The 19,074-nt window shown below is 46.6% G+C and overlaps 1 protein-coding gene across 2 annotated transcripts; it reads right to left on the bottom strand.

Moving 5' to 3' along the window:
* Positions 1-2,379: 2,379 nt before the first annotated feature.
* LOC108618158 (uncharacterized) lies at positions 2,380-19,026 on the bottom strand. 2 transcript variants are annotated; one of them, XM_089473363.1, is made up of 10 exons: positions 18,790-19,026; positions 12,355-12,430; positions 11,815-12,277; positions 9,433-9,494; positions 8,786-8,873; positions 6,017-8,721; positions 5,828-5,899; positions 5,682-5,771; positions 5,402-5,612; positions 2,380-5,336 (listed from the first exon to the last, which is right to left on the bottom strand). In XM_089473363.1, the coding sequence occupies exons 5-10, from the start codon at positions 8,859-8,861 to the stop codon at positions 2,866-2,868; spliced, it is 5,625 nt and encodes a 1,874-aa protein (XP_089329489.1). In that variant the 5' UTR covers positions 8,862-8,873; positions 9,433-9,494; positions 11,815-12,277; positions 12,355-12,430; positions 18,790-19,026; the 3' UTR covers positions 2,380-2,865. The 2 variants fall into 2 exon arrangements, with proteins under 2 accessions (XP_089329489.1, XP_089329488.1); XM_089473362.1 differs by having other exon boundaries at positions 5,828-8,721; positions 18,790-19,025.
* Positions 19,027-19,074: the final 48 nt, after the last annotated feature.

Here is a 19,074-nt window from a genome sequence, read left to right on the forward strand (position 1 = left end):
CAACGAAAAAGTATTTCTAATTATTTTAAATACAACAATTGAGCCATTGATTTATGCGGCCAAACAAAGTAAACAAAGTGCATAAATAATAATTAATAAACGAATTTGAGCAAATGTTGGCAAATACAATCAGCAATTGTTGTTATTGTTGTTGTCGTTGTTGTTGTAATTGTTATTGTAGTGTGACAATGCGTAGATAAAAGTAATTAACGCCTATTCGGGGAATTGGCCATATTGAATGAGACGGAGACCGGGGCAGAGGCTCAGGCCCATAATAGCTGCAACACAACGTGGCAACAACAACAACTACAACAACACACTGCCATGGCAATAATTATTGACTTATTGGCCATAATGGCATTTAAGAGTCCGATGGCACCGAAAAATATTTGCATAAAATTTGCATTGACAACAGTTGAAAGCAATTGAAACAATAATTTCGTCATTAATGTGCGACAATCCCAGCCGGCCAGCCGGCCAGCCGTGCGCCACAAATCCCAGCAACCGGCCACGCCCCCTCCCCACTCAGGCCACCAACAACAGCAGTAGCTGGCGTCCACCTGCGAATGTGAATTGAAAACGTGCTTATCGGCGCGCATCAGCAGGGTGGCCTGAGCCTGAACCTGAACCCGAGCCCGAGCCCGAGCCCGGACCTGGACCTGGACCTGAACTCGAACCAGGAGCAGAGCAGCCAGGACGACTGCAGTGCGGATACCGCCTGGCCGAGCTGCATTTTAACGCCATTTCTCGCACATTGCAATTGTTTAATGCGTTTAATTACATTTGTTGGCTGGCACTTAATGTTTTTATAATTAATAGAATCAATATTGATATTGGACCCGGGTCTGTCGACCCCAAATTTGAGCTCAATCCCAATCCCATCCACCCACCGCTGCTGCCAGAGGACCAAACAGTTGCGGTTAATTGTAGATTAAAAATGTAGCAATGCGGTTGCATTCATGCAGTGCGGTCATGCAGGCGTTAATTTTCTGGTCAAACTATAGATTCCAATGAATATAGTATATACATATAAAAAAGTAATGAAAAAGGAGCAAGTTAATGTTAAAATACAAGCTGTACAGTGAAACGCCAATAAGTGCAATTGAGACTAATATTGATATTAACTAAATTATAAATAGGAATACATGCATAGCATTGGCCCTACTCTGTAACTTTATCGCCATCTCTCTCTCTCTCTCTTTCATTTTATCTATACTTCCTGTAGCTTTCTCTCTCAATATCTTACTTATCTCATTCTTTTTCTATAGCTTATTTCTCCCTTTCTCTCTCTCTGTCTCTCTCTCTCTCTCTCTCTCTATCTATCTATCTATCTCTCACTACTTACTGGTCTCTAAATATTTATTTTATATATCATATTACAAATATTACTATTTTCCTACATTCTTATATTGTTTTTCATATTCAAGTCGAACTATAGCTGAATTCAAATACAATAAGCAAAAATGTTGCTATTTAATATGGAACTGATTAAAATGCACATATTTATTTGCTTTTAAATTGTTTACCTGTAAATGCTTTTTAATTCGTTTTTTATTTGTCTTTGCGCGACGCATTTAATTACAATTTGAAGAAAAAACCAGAGCACACATGTGGCTAGAGAGAAAGGGAGGGAGGGGGGTAGAGCGAAAGAGTGAGATAAGCAGGGGGTAGAGACAAAGGTAGCAAAGCGCAAGCATGCATGCAAAATGCAGACCGACTAAACCCTAACCTTATTCTCCTGTACGCCAGCCCCCTCCGAGTGGAGTCAAGTAAAGCCCGGCTAGAAGCAACGAAAAAAAAAAGAAAAAGTGGGTAGCGCTTTAAAATGCAAGCAGCGTAAAAGATTAGCCCGATTATTTCAGCTTGAAGGCGTTTAACTTCGCATTTGCAACAGCAACAGCAGCGAAGGCAGCAGCAACAACTTGCACACGCAGCGAGTTCAAAGGGTTCACAAGGGGTTCAGCACGGCACCATCCCCCAAGCCCCGCTCCCTCAACCCTTCACACAGGCCGCCTTTTTTTTGATGTAGCTCAACTTTGTGGGCGCAATTGGCCGGGGTTTTGGTTTCACGCGTTTCGCTACACGTAAAATGTTGAAAATGCAAACTTAATGCAGCGATTTGAAATTTACACATCGTTATATGAATATGAAATGATATATACAGAAAGTATACCCTATAAACAAGGGCTGCGAGGGTGAATGATGTTGCTGATGCTGTTGCTGTTGCTGCTGCTGCTGCTGCTGCTGCTGCTGCTGCTGCTGTTGCTGCTGCTGCTGCTGTTGCTGCTGCTGCTGTTGCTACTGCTGCTAGTATTGCTGCTGCTGCCGCTGAGCTTATCTCTCCTCGCTGCTTAGCTATAAAATAAAAGACAAATGCGATAAAGCTGCATATGATTTAATTGCTTCTAATACGTGTATGCGAATTGCTGCGCTGTGTGTATGTGTGTGTGTGTGTGTGTGTGTGTGTATGTGCATGCATGTGTATGCGTTTGCGTAAGTGTGTGTATACAAGATGTCTGTGATTCGTCGAAAAGTATGTAAAAGTGTGTACAAGCGGAGCGTGTGAGTGTATGAGTGGTTAACTGTTACAAATGGAGAGGTCGATTTAGACACGCGACAGATATATGTCCATATACATGACCATAATATATATATAATATGTATACTCTGTGTTTGTGTTATATATACATATTTATATATATATGAGGAAAGTAATATGAATAAAATCGTTCGCATCGGAAACGTGTTTGCTTGCCAATTTCCATGGATCGCTAACTAATAAATGTTGAATCGATGTCGTGTAGAGTCAGTACTGACGTGTCTGCTCGTGTGTATGTGTGTGTGTGTGTGTAAGCAAATGTAGATCTAATTTAGTTTTGATTTTCCACCAGCGGCGAGCTTGTTGATTGATTCACATTCACCAGCTGTTACATCGTGATGGATGTTAGTCTCCTTGCGATGATCAACCGGATTGTAGGTCTCATTAAGGCACTCATTCATGTTGCCATCGTTCGGTGGCGTGCCCATCAAATCGTTGGCCATGTAGACATTGGGATGGAGCATCGGGTTACAATCATCAAACGGAATACCCGCAATGGGTCCATTGTAGTTCTCATTCATGCCCATGTTCATCTGCATGCTCATATTCATGGCATCCTGCATCTCCATGGGGTGGAAGGGCTCGTGTGGATTCTTATAAGGGCCATAGGGTAGTATCATAGCCGGATTCATCATGCCCACGTCTCGCCCCATTGGACAGTAGTTGCCCATCATGTCGGGCGGCATGGCATGCATGTTGGACATCGGATTGCCCATCGCCATTGGATTATTCATGGGATTACCCATTGCATTGGTCATCTGATTTACCATCGTGTTGCCCATTCGGTTGCTCATAGTGTTACCCATTGCCATCTGATTTACCATCGGGTTGCCCATAGTGTTTCCTATTGGGTTGCCCATTGGGCCGCCCATTGGGTTGCCAATAGGAGGACCCATTGGGGGACCCATTGGAGGACCCATTGGAGGACCCATTGGAGGACCCATTGGAGGACCAATTGGAGGACCCATTGGAGGACCCATTGGGGGACCCATTGGGGGACCCATTGGTGGACCCATTGGAGGACCCATTGGAGGACACATTGGAGGACCCATTGGGGGACCCATCGGAGGACCCATTGGAGGACCCATTGAATGATTACCCATGGCATTACCCTGGGAATTACCCATGGGATTACCCATGGGGTTACCCATGGGATTACCCATGGGGTTACCCATGGGATTACCCATGGGGTTACCCATGGGGTTACCCATGGGATTACCCATGGGGTTACCCATGGGATTACCCATGGGATTACCCATGGGGTTACCCATGGAATTACCCAAGGGGTTACCCATGGGGTTACCCATGGGGCTACCCATGGGGTTACCCATGGGATTACCCATGGGATTACCCATGGGGTTACCCATGGGGTTACCCATGGGGTTACCCATGGGATTACCTGTGGGGTTACCCATGGGATTACCCATGGGATTACCCATGGGATTACCCATGGGATTACCCATGGGATTACCCATGGGATTACCCATGGGATTACCCATGGGATTACCCATGGGATTACCCATAGGGTTACCCATGGGGTTGCCCATGGGATTACCCATGGGGTTACCCATAGGGTTACCCATGGGATTACCCATGGGATTACCCATGGGGTTAACCATGGGATTACCATTTATCGGGTTGATCAAGGTATTGTTGAACATACTCAGGTTCATATTGATGTTCGGCAAAAACTGCGCATAGTTGGGAGTCGGGCTGGAGCTGTCGTTCATATCGAAGATTAGCGGGGGCATATCGCCTTGGGGTCCATTCATGAAAAAGTGCATCATGGGCATGCTGGGCATTACCGGCCCTGTTGGCTGCAGAAATATGTTTGCCGGCTTCAGTCGAGTACGTGTCTGTGCTTCCGTGGACTCATTCTCGCCGATCTGTGAAGCTGGTGGGGTTGCACCACTCTGCGAACTCGCAACATTTGGTTCGTCACTTTCTGCTTCCGCGTTTGTCAATGTTTGATTAATTGCCTGCTCGTTGCTGTTGCTGTTGCTATTGTTCATGCTCTGGACAACGCGATCGATGTTACCAGCATTATCGCCCTCACTTCCGCCCGCGACCTCATTGTCGTCAAGGTCGTCCACCTCGCTATCGTTGTTGCTAATGGCCGATGAACTGTGACTGGAGGATCGGGGACTCAGAGAGCTGGACTGACTGCTGGAGGAGCTGCTTTGCAGGCAGCGGCGCGAGTACTGCTCCGAGCGCAGCACAGGCGAGCTGGACTGACTGCCGGTGGTGGTAGAGGTCTGCTCCTGCTCTAGCAACAGCCGCTGCTGCTCATGTTGCTGTTGTTGTTCCTGCTGCTGTATTGCCATCTCGCGGTTGTGGCTGTTGGGGCTAAGACGAAGCACTGATGTGTTGTGTGGGCTGCGATACGATGACGGTGTCTCGGTGTCGTCCGATTCCTGCTGCTTTTGGTGCCGATGCTGGTGCCGCTGCTGGTGGCGGTGCTGGTGGCGCTGCTGGTGACGCTGCTGGTGACGCTGTGCCGACGGCTGGTCCTTGACGCGAGTGGAGCTCCTGTCTGTACTGGCATTGTCCTCGCTCTGCTGGCTGCTCGGATGCGTGGACGAATTGTGCATGTGGTTCATATGGCGCGAGCGGCTGTTGCCGCCGTTATTGAAGCGACAGGGTACACCGCCGTAGGTGTTGATGCGGTAGCCGTAGCGCGAGCTATGCGGACGCGGCACCTGTTGGGGTTGGGGGTAGGGATTCGCATGCATAGGCACTGAAAGCACAGACAAGTCAAGGTCATCAGTGGAAGAAGCAAATAGACCCAACCGACTCGCTTACCCATGGGTCTGCCCCAGAAACTCATCGGCGCCGTGCCACAAGGCGCCATCATGCGCGGTCCGTTCGGCGCTACAAACTGTGGGGCTGGATTGCCCTGCGGCCTCGGCTGTGGTGGTGGCGCAGGCAGTGGCGGCGGCGGAAACATGCTTATGTGCATGCACCAGCAACGGTACTCTGTCTGAGTGCCCACATCGACCAGCAAGGGACGAGGCTGTGTGCGAGGAAAATAATGGCAAGTACATACAACGAATCGCTAATGGAAGTCCGGGCTTATACTCACATTGACGCGTGCCAGATCCTGGGGCGTCAAGCTGTGTGGATGGCTGGGTGGCAAGAGTCCTCCGTTGCCCATCCAGGGACGGGCGACGGTCTAATAATCATAGAAATTTATTTGACGGCTAGCAAGGAATGGCCAGATCTACTTACCGATGGAAGGAACAGACTTGGATGCAGCGGCGTGACCTCCAGTATGGCCGTGGTATAGGCTGCCATCTGGACCTGGGTCATGTTGGCGAAGCGGCCGCGCAGCAAGGGCAGCATCAGATTATGGGCGCGTATCATAAGGTTTCGCAAGGTAGCAATATATTCCGAGCTGGATAGACTGCATTCGCTCACCTGGCGGGCGAAGTCCTCGAAGGATGGAAAGTCATCTTGGGAATCGTCGTTGGTATTGTTATCGTTGTTCCCGATAGTCGATCCAGTACACGCTGCCTTTGGCTCAACACTTGGCGGAGCCATATCCTCTTTTTCCTCGGATACAGTCTGGGACACAGTCAATGCACCATAGGAATAGGGCATCCATTCAGCGGGCGAATCAATGCTGCGTGGCTGTACCGGCTGCACCGGCTGTGCCTGTGACTGCAAATGTTCCTGCGGGGTGAAAGCAGCGGCTTGCCACCAGTCGCGTGGTGTTGTCGATTTTTTTGGCGGCAACTTTTTCTCCTCCTGACACTCCTGCTCCTCCTGAAACTCCTTCTGAAATTCCTGTGGCTGCTCTTCTTGCTCTAGCTCCTGCTGCTTCTGATATTCCTGTTGCAGACATTGTTGTTGCTGCTGCTTCTGTGGCTCCTGCTGAAAATCTTGCTGCAGTTCCTGCTGCTGCTCGGACTCCGCGTAAGCCTGCTGTTCCTTCTCGAGGCACATATCATGATAGGTTGGTTCATCTTGTGCTCTCTTATTCTGCCCGGGCTCTACCCACCAGCCATTAGGTGGATCTATAATCTGTGGCTGCATGGCAGCTTGCGCTTGAAACTCAAGGCTAGCGGCCCCCTGATTTACATCATTCAAATATTCTCTGTCTGTTGGCACTGAATGCACGTGCTCCGTTCCCTGATGCTCAGCCATGGCGTTCTGTTGGTTCTCCAAACGCCAGTCGATGCGCTCATGCTGCTGCTGTTCCTGCTGCTGCATAGCATGTCCAGAGGGCCACCAATCACATACCGTAGGTGCCTGTTGCTGATGCTCTATTCCTTGCTCATCCACATTTTCCACCTGCACGAGTGGCTCAAGCACCCCCGGAACTCCTTCGGGCAACCAATCGCTTGGACACGGCAACAGTGGCTCACCTCCAGCATGCTGTCCGTCCGCGGGCCACCAGACCGGTGCCGGCTCTTGGTCCAACTGGGGCACTTGTTGGTCAGCCTCCTCCGAGTAGCATTGGCCAGCGACATGCGGCTCCTTCACATCCTGCCAGACATTGGCTGCTGATGCGCCCTGCTCCTGCGGCTGTGGCGAATGCAGTCCATATGAGGCGATCAACTGCTCAATGTCAAGCCAGTAATCATACGAAGTCGGCAACGGCGATGTCTGGGAAAGCGGTGCATTCACATTGCTGTTCGTCTCCACATCGCACCAGATCTCGCGAGACAACGCCTGTATGTCCTCTGGACGTAGTTGCCGACGCCGTTGATGATGCTGCTGCTCCTGCTGTTGGTGTGGAGCGACAGTTGCGACAATCTGATCGTTATCTATCCAGTATTCGGGTGGAGGCGGCTCCGATACCACATGCCCCTCGATCTCATTGTCCTCTTGATCAACATTGAGCAACATCCCATGGTTCTGCATTTGTTGAGCGTTTTTCTGTTCTTCCATTTCGCGCCAGTATTGCAGATGCTCGGGTGTTATGTGACCTTGGATTTCATGCGGTACTTCAGACATGGGATACTCTGGATGTTGACTGTACAGTTGCCCCTCAGCTGCTACATTGTCCTGTTCAATTTCGCGCCAATATTCACGGTTTTCAGCTTGTGCTTGATCTTCTAGGTGGCATTGGTTCAGCATCGGTGGCATTTCCTGTTCCATATTAGGTCCGAGCATTTGCTCGTGCTCTCCATCGATCTGCTCTTGGATTTCACCCCAGTACTCAAGATCGTGAGGCGACTGCTGTAATTGGAATAGCATCTGGGGATGCGGCTGAAACGGAATTTGGCCTTGAATATGAGGAGGCATCTGACCCCGCATATGAGGAGGCATCTGACCCTGCATATGAGGAGGCATCTGACCCTGCATATGAGGAGGCATCTGACCCTGCATATGAGCCGGCATCTGACCCAGCATATGAGGAGGCATCTGACCCTGCATATGTGGAGGCATCGGACCATGCATATGGGGAGGCATCGGACCCTGCATATGAGGAGGCATCGGACCCAGCATATGAGGAGGCATTGGACCCTGCATAAGAGGAGACATCGGACCCTGCATATGTGGAGGCATCGGACCCTGCATGTAGGGTGGCATTTGATCCTGCATGTGGGGTGGCATTTGGTCCTGCATGTGGGGAGGCAATTGGCCCTGCATGTGGGGCGGCATCAACATATGCATTTGAGGATGCATTAGCCGCTGCCCATTCTGCTGATCAACGTCCGGCCAACACTCCCGATTTGACGGTTCGGGACAGTTGCCGAGCGCCCGCTGATTGGGTGGTGGAAATGGGCGAGGACTCGGTGCCACCCGAAGAGTGAGGTCCACGGTACAGCCATTCATGTCGGGATCGCCGTAATCACCTGGATACATTTGTGCCTGCATTTCGTCAGGATCCTCGCAGTCGTAGATCTCCTGCACTTGGGCCCCATCGTAGTACTCTTCAAGATGCGGGTCCATTGGACGTGGCGGTGGCGGTGGTAGCGTCTGCGGGTTTATTTGAGCTGCCTGCTCTAGAGCCAGCAGATGCGACGCGTATGAGCCCATGGGGTGAAAAACCGGCGCATACGGTGACATTTGGCCATTAAAGCTGTTCATCAGCAGCGGTAGATCCCGTGTCGCCTCCGATGATGGACCCGTACTAGCCGGAGCTTGCTCAGTACTTTGCGGAACCTCGCCTACTGCTCAATGGAGAAGCTGTTTATAGCTCGGTAATGCTTAGATGATTATAAATAAGCCACTTACCAAAGGCGGGAATAATCTCATTTGCGATAAGACTTGCCCAATTCGGGGACGATGAGCCAACAGAAGGATCAGTCATGATGTTAAAATGCTAAAATGAAATGTTATAATTATCAGTTGATTTGCGTTAGACTTCAGTCCGAAGCTTTGTCAATTTCAGCCTCGGGTAGGCAAAACTTCCATTAGTCTAAGCCTCCGTTGGAGTGAAGCTCCATCAGTCTGAGCCTGCGTTAGTCGAAACCTTCGTTAGTCTAAACCTCTATTAGTCTAAGACTCCGTTGGCCTAAGCCTCTGATAGTCAAAACTTCCATTGGACTAAATCTCCGTTGGTGTAAGCCCCCGTTAGTCGAAACCTTCGTTAGTCTAAACCATCATCAGTCTAAACTTCCATTAATCTAAACCTCTGTTGGTCTAAGCTTCTGATAGTCTAAACTTCCGTTAGTCTAAGACTCTATTAGTCTAAGCCTTCGTTAGTCTAAAAATCCATTAGTCTAAGCCCTCTGTTAGTCCAAACCTCCATTAGTCTCAACGTCCGTTAGTTAAGCCCTCTTTTCTGTCTGAGCTTTTCAGTTCAAATTTAGTTCAGTCCTATCGCCTGATAGATCTATCTGCAAAAGCATGATTTGTGAGTGTTGATGCAAAATACTTACATCGTTGGCTATGATTGTTCTGCAAAATCCTTCGAATCAAGTAGAATATCTCAAAATCAAAACTGTGGAAATATAGTAAATATTTGAATTTATGCTTGTTGGGTTTTTTATCAAGGCTAAGCAATAGTGTTATAAACATATTCTAAGGGATTGCTACTGCTTGGATTGGTCTGCTTATAAATATCTTAGCTGTGTGTTATGTGAGACGTGTCTGTTCCAGTTTAAAACGCTTTCAACTGCACCCCGAACGTGCCTGGCATATTGAAGGGCGAACAGCCTAAGCCTGCTGTTCCTGTGCAAGACGCACAGCAAATCATATCTCATCCGCAGGAGCGGCAACATTTTTGCAATTATTTCAAATATTTTTCAACACGGCTTTGAAATGCGACGTGCCGACGAATGCTGCACAACAGCAACAGCGAGCAGGCTAAGGGAAAAACCCTTTTTGTTTTTCACGTTTTTCCTTTGTCTTGCGCCAAAATATTTTTCCACATTTTATGCTGCGCATATTTTTTTCCCGCAGACTTGGCGCGAAATTAGCGGCAAGTGGCTGAGGCAGTGGAAAAAGGCAGCGGAGATAAACTTTAAATAAAACATGGTACACACAACACGGCCACCGAGAGGGAGGCAGGGAAGGGGCCGAGGCAGTGGCCGAGGTGTTGCTCGCGCATCGGAGAGGGAGGGTGGAAGATGCCGGGGTACCGGAGCAAACGTCGAACACTGGCGCACAGACCGCAATTCAAATAAAATCCTTTAGGGCTTTTGACTTTTAACTCATCCGTTTAACGAGCGCTCATGTTCGTGAGATGGCGAATGGCAGGCTAGCTGGTTGGAGGATGGCAGGATAAAAAGATTGCCCGGGCAAGGACAATACCCTTGACACCTACACACACTCACACACATTTATAAATATGTATAGCAGGGTAACCCAGCACGCGCTCTCAGTGCAATTGCAAAACAATGCGCGAAAAAGGCAAGGAAATCAGCATAGAAGGCATATGCGAATAGCTATGCTCTATAGAGTCGTATTTATAGCTGATAGAAATGATATACAAAACATGCACAATAATTATTATAATATGTATAGATCGATGCAAGACTATACAGATGATCCGATCAGATTTCCTTTCCACTTTGGAATGGAAACTTCTCTCGCTCCTCAAACTGCGATGTCATATATGATGTATATAATCTATACATCTTGAATAACTATATACATGTATATAGTTATGAATCTCTCTATTCATTGTGTATTAGCCTAGTCGACTTTAATGGACAGACACGCCCAAACGCCCACACACGCAGCTCACACAAAACGTTTTAAAATTTTTATGAGCCTTTTTGCTCTGGAATATCTCTATAGCACAGAGCTCTGATTGCTTTTGCAAGCAGCCCTTGCCGCCAAATCCGTCTCTCTCCCTCTCTCTCTCTCTATCTCACTCCCTCGCTCGCTCGCTCACTGAACGAAGCGGCCCGTGAGTAGAATCGATTGATAGCTGCGTCGCTAGCAATTGCCAATTGCCAATTGTCAGTTGGCAGCTTTGGCAATCGGCAATTCAGAATTTGAACAATTGCCCACTCGACGTGCGCAGAGCAAACGTGGCCGAGTCGCGGGCTGAAGAAGGCGTCGATTGAGGCGTTTGCCTAAAATATGCATGCAATGAGCCAATGCATACACAATGCCCAATTTCAGCTGGCTGCGGCTCTGGCTGTGGCTGTGGGGCCGATTGTGACATTTATTAACCAGCGAAATACACTTGTCGCGCATACGCCCCGTGGACACGCCCCCTCCACCCCTCAGTGCCCTAAAAAATCATGCTTCGTTTAATAAATTGAGCGTTTTGTGCAATTTATGCGCCTGATTTGACATTAATGTGGCCTGAACAGACTCCACGCCCACCACACACGAATATAAATCAGTGTGTATGCGTGTGTGTGTGTGTGTGTGCGTGGGAGTGAGCTGTAATGCGGAGTGTGTTTATTTACATGTGTTGCCTTCCTTGCCTAGTTTTTAACGGAAGAGCGCGTCTTCCGCTTGCTGTTTTTTATTTATGACAACATCTGTCGCAACAACTGCTGTATGTATGCGTATGTGTGTGTGTGTGTGTGTGTGTGTGGAGGCGCTAACATCTATGCTACACACACATCATTTATCATTTTAACGGCTCAACTCCTTTTCGTGTCTGCCACCTTTCGCTTCATTTGCTGCAAGTTTTCGCTCTTTACGCCCACAACTTTGGCCATTAAAAAGAAGAAGAAGAAGAAGAAGTTAACGTAAACGAGCTAAGACGACTTTCCCTACAGCCTTATATAGTTAAGCTAGCTTAGTGATATAATATAGTATCGCATTGTATATTTCTCTATAAGATTATGCGCACTCACCTGGCAAGTTTTTCTGCTATCCGCCACGGGCCTTTGCCTTCAGTTCTTGCAATTTATTTATGTTTTATTTTTCAATATTTTGTTTTTGTGTATATATATATATATTTTTTTTTTATATTATGTTATAATTTTAGTATATTATATTTATATATATTTTATTGTTTATTTTATATATTATTATTATATTTTATTATTATATTATGTATTATATATTTATTATTATATTTTATTATGCTGTGTATATGTACTATAATTATTATTATGGTTATTATATTATTTGGTTTTTATTATATTATGGCTATTATTATTTTATTGTATTATAAATTTGTTTATTACTATTATATGTATTTGTATATTAATGTATTATTTATGTGTATTTTTGTTGTTGTGTATTCTTGTTTTGTTAGTGTTTCCTTGTAAAATTTTAAGATTTAAAATTTTGTATCTATGCTACAAATCCAAACTAAAATATTGAAATAACCGTGCGGAAATGGGAATGTCATTAGTAAAACGATGATAATGATACTGCTATATAATTACCTAAAAACTATGATAAATAAAGAACGCTTGATGAATGTTCGTTGAATATTTGGTAAACTCGCTGAAATTTGTCAATCTGTGGAAATAGATAAAAAATATTTATTAGCTTTATGTTTTATATGGAATGCATACTCGTATGTATATATATAAATTATTCATTTACAAATATCAAACGAAATGTTTTTCACGTAGTTTCAACTTCAAGTTGGACTGTCCCATTAGACTAAACAACGTCGAGCAATTCCCAGATGCCAATCAATGTCAAAGAGCTGAAAACTCTAGACGGCAATAATTCACGTGTGCGAGCTAATAAATTACGACAAAATCTCAGCTTTTTGGGGTAGGGGCATCAAAGGATAACAAGGATAACTTTTGCGCTCCACTAAATGTCGCACACACACACAGACACACGCACACCTAACCATTTAGCTGTGAGCACAAATAATCAGCTGTAAATATTTTATAGATGAAACGAGCGACAAAAACTTCATGGAGAGGGGGAAAACGTATTTCAGGCATTTCTTTGTTGTTATGGCGCCACTGATGTGGCATGCCACAGAAATTTGCCAAAATCTTGGCCCGAGCTTAAGTATATAACGTGTACATGTACATGTGTGTGTGTGTCTGTGTGTTTGGCATAAGCTTCGCTGGTCATTTACGGGGTCATGGCCAGCTCAGAGCCCATAATGACTCACGATGACGATGATGCGGTTGCTGATGACAATGGGGCCAAGCATGCGGCTTACGATAAGAAGCCGAGCAAATAGAAATGAATGTCAATTGATAATCAAAATAAATGCCTGACGGGGCTCGCAATGAAATTGAAACAAAGCTTGACAGATGTATATCTGGGGCATGGACAGCCGCCGAGGGGCATAAGTATGAGGGAGTGAAGCGAGAGTCTACAGAGTCTCTATATGAAAGGTAAGTCTGCCATCATATTGTTTTAGATTATAGAAATTACTATATATCCTGTATTATATGTATATAATATAATAATTTATATGATTGGCTGAAGGACAGATCCTGATGAGCATTAATGAGCAAAGGCAGCTGAGGACATGGCATAGTTAATGTAAATGCTGATAGGCGTTATGGCAAATGCCTATATGAGAAAATCAAATATGAATTACATTGTATATATATGCATATTATGAGGAAATAGCCCCAGTAGCCAGTGCTTAATCTTAAGTTAGTTTTAATTATACACTGAATCCATTTAAAATGGGAAATCCGGACAAAATGTTTTTTTATATTAACTGTAATATCTAATACATAAATAAATATTAAAAACATTTCAAGTTCTATTCCTCTTTCATCTCATCTCAACACAAACTTGTAAGCTCATTTCTACTACTACTACATACACACATTTAGCTCATGGAGAGCAGCCTCAGCGAGACTCAATGGAGGCTGCCACTTGAGGGAGACACCGCAAAGCTGCTGAGCTATCTGGGCGTGGCGCTTGCAAGGGTTTGGGAACTGGGCAGCTCTGGTCAGGGGCCAAGGTCCGGGGCCATAAATTTATGTTGGTGTCGCCTGCACATGCAAATGTCTAAATGCCTAAATGCCTAATGAGTGAAGCGGGCAGCACAAACAACGCAGGGACACGAATGAGTCCTTAAAGATTAATTAATCTTTGTGGCACATGCGGCCGACGCTGACGCTGATGCTGATGCTGACGTCGACGTCGACATCGCTGGTGCCACAAACAACAGTTGGCTGGGGCACGCGTGTATTCTTGGCCGGGCTTGGCCGGGCAGGCTGACCATTGTCCTGCGTCGGTTTCGGTTTTTAAGCTAATGACACAAAACGCCAAAAAGGATGCGAGTCCTGGGGGTTAATTTGCAGGCAGGGTCGCTGGCTGGCTGGCTGGCTCGCTCGCTCGCTCGGTCGCCTGGTCCGGCTTATCTTTTGCTTTTGAAGAAATAATTAATGACCTCGTTTTTGCCACTGTGGCCAGAACAGCAGCCAGAGCCAGAGCAGGAGCAGGAGCAGGAGCCAGAACCGAAGCTGGGGCGAGCAGCAACAAGGAGCTGCACACTCCGTGCTGGCCATTAAAAATCGTTTATTTCGATTTGATTTAATCCAAAATAGATTGCCCTGTCGGGCCATGCGACGCAGACGGAGATGCGGCCAATTTATGCACTCAATTTACGCGCGGCGCACAGGACACAGGACACAGGGCAGGATGCAGGACGTTGTTGTGGATGCTGCTGCAGTTGGACAGTGGAGCAGCTCTGTTGCGTATTTATAAATTTCATTGGTTAATCCTTATTTTCGCATTAAGGGAGCTTACACACACACATACAGATGCAGCGGACACACGGCCACAGCTATGCAAATGTATGCATTGTCCTGTTGCGCCAGCACTCGCTGTCCGCTGCCCGCTGCCCGCTGCCCGCCCCGTCTGTGCCCCGCCCATAGCAGACTACGCTGGCAATTAAACTAATCGCACGCGAGGCTTAAAATGCGATTTGCGGCGTCGATTGGCAATTGCGGCTCGCATTCGCCATTGAAACATTTCAGATGTTTGCCCGAATGCCAACAGGAGGAGGAGAAAGAGAGACAGAGGAGAGCGGCAGTGGCAGAGGAGAGCTGCTAGCTGTGCCCAGTGAGAGGCAGAAGCGGTCCACGCGGTTTGCCCTTTTGCGAGTTGCCGCGAAATTTATTTAACCAACACGTCGAAATTTTCCATTTCACATTTGCTCGCAGCTCGGCAAACGCCGCAAATGACATTTAAACTGTTTGCATTTGGCGGCGCTGACTGTTTAGTGGTTTTTGCGGCTATCCGAAGCCACCTGCCCCAACTGCACCGCCCCCAACACGCGCCAGCTTTCGCTGTTTGCCTAATCCCAATGTTTAGTTTCGCTTGGGCCTAAAATGTTCGTGCGAAGGACAGCAGGATTCATTTGGCCACGTTCCACACTTGGCTCGCACAAATACTCCGCCAAATTTATTGCTAATCTCTGATCCGGGCCATTCGAAATTGCGAAACTGATCAACGATCAAGGAAATCTCTTGGCAGGAGCGAGATATCTATATCTTGGCATATGCTGAAGACAGATCAGCTGAGAACTGGCTCTGTATGGGAATCTATGTGAATAAGACAAGCTAGGGCCGTAAAATAGAATTCCTTAAGCTCTCTCAACTACGACAAGTCCAGCTTAGTTTTTCCTTTGACTAACTTCTTTGCTCAGGCTTTTGATTAATTTCCATGAAAAGGGAATAGGAGAAGAAAATGCTAATTTCTGCTGCTTTGTCCACATTGTTCAATTGCAACCGGAAAGGTAAGAAGTTCGCCTCGCCTGTTGGCTGCTGCTCCTGCTGCTGCTGCTTTGAGGCATTGTCACGGCGCACCGCAAGAAACCAATTTTCATGTGATTAATGATGTCAACGCGAGGCGATGCCGGCCACGTAAGTGCCTGCTGGCCCGACTCAATTCCCTGGCCGCTCTTTAGCAGGAGTCGGAGGGGACACGAGCGTACCACAGAATGAATCCGTCCGTCAAGAATGCGTCAATTTAATTGCGCACGTGACGCGCGCGGTTCATGAATGATAAAGAGAGCAGAGCAGAGCAGGAGAGGCGAGGCGAGGCATGGCATGAGCAGGATGAGAGGAGGCGAAGCCGAAACATGTTGTTCAACTGGACGGGACGAGACAAGAGGGGGGCATTTTGTTGCGGCTATGCGCGCCACGTGACGCTGACATTCGCATTGATAGCACGAGCTTGGGCTGCGGCCAGTGGATTAGCCTGAGCTTCAAGATGCCCTCGAACCGAACTGAACTAAGCGCAGCCGTCGACCGAAATGCGCCCCACATGCTGCGCTCAGCATTTGATTTTTCGCAAATTTCATTAAGCAAGATAAATGGTTGGCTATTAACAACAGCAACAGCAACAGCAACAAAAGGATGCCTAATAGCAGCGCAGCAGCCTTAGTGCTGCCCGCTTTGTATTTATGCAAAAATTCGTTATGGATGCCAAAGAGCGGCAGCAAAAATCGCACGCACTTTTGTTTACGCACATACCCTAGAGCTGAAGCCGAGCATTGCGGCTACGAGTTGAGCTTTGCCGAGACATTTGCATATCTGGCACGCGAGCAGGGGCTGAAGCCAGTCTGCCATGAAAAGTCCATAACCGAAACAATGGATGAAATATCAGTTTAATTTTCGTATATGGGTGAGCTGCAAGCCATCGACGGCCAAGACTAGGGCAGCATCAATGTTGTATAATACCAATTGGCTAATATGAAAGAGAAAAACTCATCCAGCAGCAGCTACAGCTGATGAGCTGTAAAAACTATAGCCACTCTCTAAAACTCTCTGTGAATTTTACTTTTGATTGAATGCAAGTTTCAACCAGTTGATTTCGAAAGAATCTACAAGAGGTGTGGCAACTGCCGAATCTGGCTGAAATAATTGCCTAAGTGCAGTGCGCGACGCAGAGCTTCTACAATTTCGAAAGTTGGTCAACAGAAATGGCCAAAAAGTAGGCATTACACTAAAGCAAATGAGCAGCAGCGCGTCGATAAGCTTTTGCGGCTGAAGTAATGCGCAGGCGCACAGATGACCGCGTTCTGCTCGATCCCATGGCTCGATGCGGCATGGCTTCGGGCTCCAAGGTGGCAGACAGCCCTAGAAAGAGATTGTTTAGTCGAAGCAGATGCAATGTGGTCCACACCAGCCCAAGTGACGAACTGGCAACTGGTCTGAGCATAAAGCACTATTTACATACATACATACATACCTCAAGATTACAAACAAAATAAATTTAAAGAAACTCAACTGCGACTATTCTTATTGTCTTATGGGACAACTATTAAATAGTCCGGAATGACGCCACCATTTGAAAAATATGCAAGTTTCTGCATAAATGCATGAAAACGCCGGAAAAGTGTTATGTTATTGTTATGCTGTCGCTGCCAGACTTTACAGTTCTCAGAACTCGAGAAATCGCTGGTACGAAATTCATAAAATAATCGCCGCAATTGAAGCCAAGGCGATAAATTGTGCAATCGCTTTAAGCGCGCCACTAAGCAAACAATTTGAAATTTTCAATTTAAGAACGCAAATAAATAAATATATATATAATAAATAAAATAAATAACTTATAAAGAAAACTGTGTTTTTTTGCTACATGACTGGATGAGAGAAAATTAAGCTTGTGCTTTCCAATTGTCTAATTGGAAATTTATCTATCCGGCTGGCAGTTAGAGCAGAGCCAGCTCACTTCTGCCAGGGACTCGCTATATCATACTCTATGTGCACTTCAATATCTACCGAAGTTCATATTATAGAGCATGCAGTAGTCGTTGTTTGGCCCTCTCGTCGGACTTGTGGCTCTGCTGTGACATGATAAATTGCATGAAATTATTTTCAAGCTGCCAACCCCTCGCACCACAAGGCCGCGAACGTGTTTGCCTGTGCGGGTGTGGGGGTGCGGAACAAGAACAACAATGCGGCTTGGGCTTGTGTATATGTATATCTAGACGATATCAGTGGTATCTGTAAAATGCTATACTTAAAAGTTAATTGTAGCTGAGAGTCAACTTTCTGGCGAAGCTTCACGAATTTGAAATTTATTCAAATTTCGTTACAAAATGCGACATGTTGTAATTCTCCAAGCGATTGTTATTGTTGTCCTGTTGTTTGTTGCCGCTGTTTGTTGTTGTTGTTTGTTGCCTTATCAGGCCCGTATTTTATTTGCTTGCCAATTTTCCAAACTTTAAGATTTATCGCACAGGCAGCCCGAGCCTGATGAATGCGACGCTGTAAAGCAAATCCGAAACGCGAATTGCGACAGCTGCTGGCTGGGATTGCGAGGCTGGATGACAGACAGTGTGAGTGGCTTTCGACTGCGCCTGGCAAATTGGTCATTAACTGAAGCACAGAGCACTCACACCCACACAGGCGCACATAGACCGTGGCAGACAGATGAAACGCAGCGATAGATGGGGCAGAACATGGCATCAGGACATTTTAATTTGGTCTGTCAACGGCAGACGTTGACCGCAGCGTTGCAGCTGCAGTCAAAACTGATTTGTCCAGCACGCACACACACACACACGCACACACACACACACGCACACACACACCTGAAGCACGGCCATGCCCCCCTCCCCCCTTAACTGCAACTCGCAGCTCACCGAATCTGTTGGCGAAAGGACACGTTGTTGATTTCTAATTTCACGCTGCGTTGTGTGAAAATCAACACCGTCCAACAACAGCGGCCAGAACGGGGCTCCGGTTGCCCGGCATCCTGCATCCGGCATCCGACGCCCCAGCTGTCCCCTTTTTGATGAAAATCGAAAAACGCAGCCCGCAGAAAAACGCAGCTAATGAAGCCTAAGCGCTTAGCCGCACCTCTCCCCCGCCCCGTTTCCCTTTTCAACTAACCGAAAATTCAAATAGATTTGCAAATGCGAAGAAGCTTACCGCAGGGCCAGACGGCCGGAACGGGCCACGTCATCAGTTTCCAATTATGCAAATCTCTTGATTTCGCCGAGTTCGCACGACTAATGAAAGTCAATCGGAAGACGATGTGCAGCGCCTCAGTCCTTTCCTTTGATACAAATGAAAAAACAGAAAAAAAGCCGGAAAAAAAAAGAAAATAATAGAATAAAATCACACACACGAAATGTTTCACTTGTGACTTGCAATAAAAATGACGACTAGATCATTCGATTTTTCATTTGACAGCTCGTAAAAAAAAGGAAGAAA

This window comes from Drosophila arizonae, chromosome X, assembly GCF_054131065.1.
Source record: "Drosophila arizonae isolate 15081-1271.41 chromosome X, UAZ_ARI_1.0, whole genome shotgun sequence".
NCBI classification, from domain to species: domain Eukaryota; kingdom Metazoa; phylum Arthropoda; class Insecta; order Diptera; family Drosophilidae; genus Drosophila; species Drosophila arizonae.